Source organism: Nelumbo nucifera, chromosome 4 (assembly GCF_055504915.1).
Source record: "Nelumbo nucifera cultivar China Antique chromosome 4, China Antique-T2T, whole genome shotgun sequence".
In the NCBI taxonomy this organism is placed as follows: Eukaryota; Viridiplantae; Streptophyta; class Magnoliopsida; order Proteales; family Nelumbonaceae; genus Nelumbo; species Nelumbo nucifera.
Window position 1 is genome coordinate 62,690,576 of NC_142652.1, and position 7,025 is coordinate 62,697,600.

General features: G+C 39.5%; 1 protein-coding gene and 1 non-coding gene across 2 annotated transcripts; one reads left to right on the forward strand and one right to left on the reverse strand.

The window, feature by feature from the left end:
- Nucleotides 1-2,092: 2,092 nt before the first annotated feature.
- On the reverse strand, nucleotides 2,093-3,625 carry LOC104590859 (uncharacterized). The gene is made up of 2 exons (XM_010249614.1): nucleotides 3,168-3,625; nucleotides 2,093-3,074 (listed from the first exon to the last, which is right to left on the reverse strand). The coding sequence occupies exons 1-2, from the start codon at nucleotides 3,623-3,625 to the stop codon at nucleotides 2,093-2,095; spliced, it is 1,440 nt and encodes a 479-aa protein (XP_010247916.1).
- On the forward strand, nucleotides 3,470-3,576 carry LOC148800603 (small nucleolar RNA R71). Its single transcript, XR_016071050.1, has one exon. It is a non-coding gene; the product is annotated as a small nucleolar RNA R71 (small nucleolar RNA).
- Nucleotides 3,626-7,025: the final 3,400 nt, after the last annotated feature.

Here is a 7,025-nt window from a genome sequence, read left to right on the forward strand (position 1 = left end):
GATTTCTGCATCAATCTTCGACCTCCTCTTCAATTCGCATTCAACAACCTTCTCTCTTCTCTACTAGTTCTTCTTCTTCTTTGCTTTTGTCTTCAGGGGTCCAAACCCTAATTCTCTCTTTTTCTTTTTCTTTTTCTTTTATACTCTTCCTTTCATCCTCCTTTTCCTTCTCTAAAGTCAGTCGCCTTTTTGGAGCCTCCCTTAGGGCTGCGGTTGGGCTGCTGTTCTTGGTGGGTCGAACTGCTGTTGGGTTGTTCTCCTTGATGGGTTGAACTGCTGTTCTCCCATTAGGTTTTGGGTGGGCTGTAGTTGGGCCTCTCTCCTTGGTGGCTTCAGTGCTTCCCATGGGGTTTTGGCTGGGCTTCTCTTCTTGATGGACCGAAGTATGGTCTCTTCACCCTAGATTGTCCCAAACTCTTAGTTTTCCTGGAATTCTGCTCAATTAGTGTAAAAACCATTGCAAAACAGAATTAAAACCATGTATACAACAATAAAAATGATGTGTAGCATGCACATACATCAAAATCCCCCACACTTAAGATTTTGCTTGTCCTTAAGCAAAGATATTACCTATAAACTGATCATTCCCTAGATTATTGCCATCTACCGAATGAATTTTTGGATGAGAATGCATTAAGTGGTCAAGAAACCTGCATAAACATTTTGATTCATCCCCATGATTGGCCACTCTTACCACATTCATGAAGACGAAGGAAGGGAGAACATGAGCTTCTTTATGCTCCAGCACTCAATTCCGTTCAATATGTATAGCATTTCCTTGACCGCCATAATTAACCATCATCTCGAGCTTGGTCTCAAATCTGTCAATGCACCTAATTGAATTTCCAACTATATTTTTGTCCCTTTGAACCTCAGCCGTCACTGAATTCTTTTCTTTCTCTTTTTTTTTTTTGGTGTGAGTGCATTTTATTTTCCATCTCATATGGGTCACAGGCTAGAGGCAGATAACAATACTCATATTCCCAGTTGCTAGATTTACTATTCAACTTGGAATAGCGGAGTTGGGACTGAATTCATATCATGAACCGCTAGTTTTACTATTCAGTTCATGACAGCGGAGTAATTCAGACTTTGTCCTTTCTTCTTCTCTTTTCTTTTTTTTTTCTTTTGCAATTGTTGAAATTCATGCATTAGCAGTTCAAATGTGCACTAATATCTTGAATGATCATTAAGATTTCAACCAAGCACACTATACACATGAGTAGAGTTAGTGCTGGTCATGATGAAAGTCCTATTCGACTTCCTCATTCTCATGTATTGTGATAAAATTGGACACTTCACAGGAACACATTCTAGCACTTACAATTATTTCCTTCGACTTCATCGTATTCCCTCTTGGAATTCATCTTATAAACAACAATAATCTTGAGGGAATTTCCAGTTTATGCAGTCTATCAATGCATTTATGTATTGGGGTGATTGAGGTGCATAGCTATACCCTCCCCCAGACTTATCATGAACATTGCCCTCAATGTTCATATAGAAAAAATGCAAGGATGAATTCAGCAATATGAGCAGTGGGACTTCAAGCATTTCAAGGGGTATAGAAAACTTCCCTGAAGAGCATTCTGAAATCTGGAATGGCTCCTTCGTTTGAATCCTCTAGCTACTAAGATCAAAAGAAACTAGGAGGAGAGAATGATAAACACTAAGACAGATCAATAATCTACAAAATTAACATCCTAGAAAAGAAACTCGAATGATACGAAAAAGAAAAGTAGAAACACAAATAAATAAAAAAAACTACTCATCAGCATTGGGTTGCCTCTCAATAAGTGCTTGTTTTCCGTCTTAAGCTCGATGTTACAGTGCCATCAATGAACATTTAGGTACACAGTTGACGGGGTAGGCAATGCTCCATCTGCTATATATTGTTTGAGGTGTGACCGTTGACCTGAAAATATCCACCAACCGCATCATCAATGACATCTATCATATAACATGCATCATCAGTAGAAGATGCATGTTTCATAGCATTAGACATTTTAAAAGTTACTTTCTCATCTTGAATCCTAAGGCTAAGTTGCCCTTTTTGGACATCAACCGTTGCCTTTCCTGTAGTTAGGAACGGTCACCCTAGGATAAGTGGGACATCAATGTCCTTTTCCATGTCTAACACTATGAAATCCATAGGAAAAATGAATTTGTCAACTTTAACAAGTACATCTTCTATGATTCCCCTAGGATGCTTGATAAACCTATCTGCTAACTGCAATGCAACTCTGGTGGGTTGAGGTTCACCCAACCCTAATTTCTTAAAAGCCAAATATGGCATCAAGTTTATACTAGCTGCTAAATCACACAATGCCTTATTAATTTTCAGACTAACTATAGTGCAAGGAATAGTGAAACTCTCTGGATCTTTTAGTTTTTGAGGTAGCTTGTTGAGGAGGATTGCTGAGCATTCTTCATTTAGTAAAACTATAGCCACGTCTCCCAATTTCCTTTTGTTTGCCAATATCTCCTTCAGGAACTTTGCATAGTGTGGCATCTGGGCTAAAGCATCTGCAAAAGGAATGTTAATATGTAAACTCTTAAATATTTCAAGAAACTTACCGAATTCCTTTTCCAATTTGTGTTGCTTTAGCCTATTTGGGAATGGTACTTGCGGCTGTTGACTTTTATCTTTCTTTGAATCAGATTGCTCTTCCTCCTTCTTTTCGGTTTCTAGGGTTGTACCCATCTTGCCTTCTTCCTTTGCCTTCTTCTCCACCTCTTGCAACTCCTTACCACGACTCAAGGTAATGGCTTGCACCTGTTCTCTTGGATTTGCCTCAGTATTGCTGGGTAAAGTGCCTTGGACTCTAGAAGATATCATTTGTGCCAACTGCCCCACTTGAGTTTCCAAGTTCTTGATCGATGCTTCTTGATTCTGAAATCTCGTTTCTGCACTTGCTATGAACTTGGTCATCAGCTCCTCTAGATTGGATTTCTTCTCTGGCTGATTGAAATTTTGGGGAAAGGGTTTCACCGCATTTTGATTTTGCCAAGATAGATTGGGGTGATTCCTCCATCCAAGATTAAATGCACGAGGGTATTGATTGCCTTGCTGCCTTCAAAAATTACCAGCAAAATCTACTTGCTTAGGGAACTGCATGAACAGATTTCCAACTTGACATTCGGTGCTGACATCACCTCCCCCACACCATTCATAGGCTACGGTCTGAACATGCATGGCTGCCAACTGCATTTCATCTATCTTCTTGCTGAGGGCACCGATTTGTGCAGATAGTGCTGTATAGGTGTCTACAATGTGAAGACTGGGCTTTTTCCTAACTTTGGCTCTCTCGGAATGCCATTGGTAATTGTTTGCAGCCATCTCCTCAATCAGTGCATGGGCAACTTCAGGGGTCTTGTTGTTAATGGATCCCCCAGCTGCAACGTCCATAATAGTCTTATTGGCTTCGGTCAACCCATTATAAAATATCTGAACTTGCAGCCATATGAGAAGTCCATGATGAGGGACTTTCCTCAGCAATTCCTTGTAACGCTCCCATGACTCATACAATGACTCTCCGTCCTGCTGAGAGAAGGTGGTGATATCATTCCGCATCTTTGCAGTCTTGGACGGAGGGAAATACTTGGATAGGATGTGGCTGGCCATTTCATCCCATGTAGAAATTGATCCAGCTAGTAGAGAGTTCAGCCACGTCTTAGCTTGTCCTTCAATGAGAATGGAAACAATCTGAGCCTCACCGCATCATCACTAACTTCGTTGTGCTTGAATGTGTCACATATTTCCAAGAAGTTGGCGACGTGAGTGTTTGGATCTTCATGACCCAATTCGCATAACTGAATTGTATTCTGAATCATCTGAATGATTGCTGGTTTGCTTTCAAAGTTGTTGGCAGCAATTGCTGGTCTCACAATGCTCGAGGCTGCCCCAGTGAGGGTTGGTTTGGCATAATCCATCATGGTCCTTTGTTCGGCCATCTCTACACTTTCAGCTCTCCCTTGCTTAGAACCTCTAAGGCAGCGACAGAGAGTTCGTTCAATCTCGGGATCATAGGTGATGCTCCCCTTTTCACTTCTGCATGTCATAAACTGTACAAGTCAAAGTCATATAGAGACTAATACACAAATATCATAAACATAATGTACAAAATTAAAATTAGATTAACATCAGTTGATGGTTCCTAATATTGTTGTGATAATCCTCAGCAATGGCGTCAAAAACATGATGTGCTTAGAAGACACTAGCAAGTGCACTAGCCGATTAAATAATATAATGATGAGTAAAGTATCGTTCCCACGAGGACTGATCCAACAACTACTAGTACTGAATCAGCCTTTTGCTATCTGAAAAACTGAAATATTAAACAAAAAAAACCCTAACTTCTAAATAGCAAACTACCCTAAGCAGTTTCGGTTCAGACCACATTTAATGATGAGAATAATTACAACATGCAAGAAACTAGCAGAACTAGTTTAGCAATGAAATCGTTAAGCAGCCCAACCGAAGTGAATTCAGTCTTGGGTTGGCGAAACCCTAATTTTATGAGCAGCCTCTCTCGAGCACAACCCACTCTATCTATGAGCAATAATTCCTATATCTCTCTCAGAAATTTAATCACCATAGATGCATTAAGAACAAGAATTCGAAGGTCATCAATTCAGGTATGAATAAATGCCAAATGAACCATGCAAATTATCTCTAAGATGCATTCGAATCATTTTCTTGATTAGATAATTTGATTACCTAAATTGTTTCTCAAGCAATTCAAGCAATCCAAGAAACAAGAATAATTCGGCCAAGATTATTCTATTAATCGAAAACCCTAATCAAGAAATCCCAAGAATAAATTACAATCAATTGGATCTGCTAAAATTTATATTACATATCAGATTTGAAGTCCACCATGGTTCACATAAAAGAAAGAAAGAAAGAAAGATTCAATAAAGAAAAATCATTAAACCCTGATTGAATCTAGGTTACCAAATTGCAGAATCAAAGAAGAAGACGACCTAAGATTTCTGCATCAATTTTCGATCTCCTCTTCAATTCGCATTCAGCAGCCTTCTCTCTTCTCTAGTAGTTCTTCTTCTTTGGTTGTCTTCAGGGGTCCGAACCCTAATTCCCTCTTTTTCTTTTTCTTTTATACTCTTCCTTTCAGCCTCCTTTTCCTTCTCTAAAGTCAGCTTTCATTTTGGAGCCTCCCATAGGGCTGCGGTTGGGCTGCTGTTCTTGGTGGGTCGAACTGCTGTTGGGTTGTTCTCCTTGAAGGGCCGAACTGCTGTTCTCCCATAAGGTTTCAGTTGGGCTACAGTTGGGCCTCTCTCCTTGGTGGCTTCAGTGCTTCCCATGGGGTTTCTGTTGGGCTTCTCTTCTTGATGGGCCGAAGTATGCTCTCTTTACCCTAGATTGTCCCAAACTCTTAGTTTTCCTGAAATTCTGCTCAATTAGGGTAAAAACCATTGCAAAACATCATTAAAACCATGTATACAACAATAAAAATGATGTGTAGCATGCGCACACATAAGTTATGTTAGTTTCTAAGGAACGATGGAGAACATAGAGACCATTCTCAAGTTCTCCGTATGCGAGGAATTTGTTATTTCTTTTTGATAGTAATCATATTAGTAAAGAGAACAGAATATCCATCCACATAGTTTTGAAACCAAAATCAAATTTATTCTCAAATTAGGTACATAAAGACAATATTTCAGTACAATAATTCCTTCTCTGAAATTAACTCTACATTTCCTATCGTTGTAGCTGCAACACTTGTATAAGTCCCCAAATAAAAAGTCACCTCTCCATCACTCAGTCTTCTACTTTTCTTGAACCCTTGCAATGAGTTACACGCATGAATTGAAGCCCCGGAGTCAATACACCAGGAAGCAGAAGTTACCAACAAATTGGTTTCTATGACAAAGGATTCGAAATTACCTTGTTTCTTGGACTCCAGGTACTAAGGACAGTTCCTCTTCCAGTGGCTGGCCTGCTTGCAGAAGTGACAAGCATCTGATGCTTTGTCCTTCCTCTACCTTTTGGACTTGGTAGCTTTCTTCTGAGGTTTTTTCTTTACCTACCTCTTCTTCTTGCCCGATTTACCAGCTTCAACAAGCATGGCAATGGGCTCATCCTTCTTGATCAGTTCCTCGGCCCTCAGCAACATAATGCTGAGTTCCTGGATGCAAATATTTAGCTTATCCATGTTATAGTTCATGATGAACTGATTGAAGGAAGGAGGCAAACAATTTAGGATGGTGTCAACCTTGGTGACATGATCAAGCCCGGATCCAAGAGCCTCAAGTTCATTAATGTAACCCATCATCTTAAGACAATGGTCATTAACTTGCTGGTTTTTGGACATCTACGCGATCATGAACTATTTCAAGACCTTCTAACGAGTAGAACGATTCTGCTCCTCATACATCAACCTCAGACTATCCAAGATATCCTTGGACAAATCGATCTGATCGAACTGTCACTGTATCAGATTATCTAAGGAGGCTATGATGTAGCAGCGAGCAAGGGAGTTTTTCTCTTTCCATTCTTGATAGTCCCTCCTACGGGCCTCAGAAGCCCTATCACCTGGATGATTGGCAGTAGGGTTTTTAGCAACTTTGTCCAATTTTTTGGATGTCAGAACCAGCATAAGGTTACGATACTAGTCAGTGTAGTTTGGGCCCTTAAGTTTGTTGTCGTCCAACAATTTAGCGAATTGTCCATTTACCATTTCTGATAAAAAGCAAATATTAGTCCACAATCTTATTTGATTCATCTTATCTACATAGATATGGCTTTTAATCTATGTTCCATTTCCATTTATTCAACTCCGAGATTTCCCTCCTATCTCAGTGACAGAGAATGCGAATTATGTCTCTAGAAATGTGGGAAATCACAAAGGGTGTAATGAGAAAAAAAAATTACCATATTTTTATCCCTTAATATTCAGTCTTTTTCACTTATTTAGTACCTAATTGGACTCACTATTCTTGTATTTTGATTTAGGGCACAAAAGAAGGCGTTAGGTAAAAAACAAGGCTAATCAGGTAAT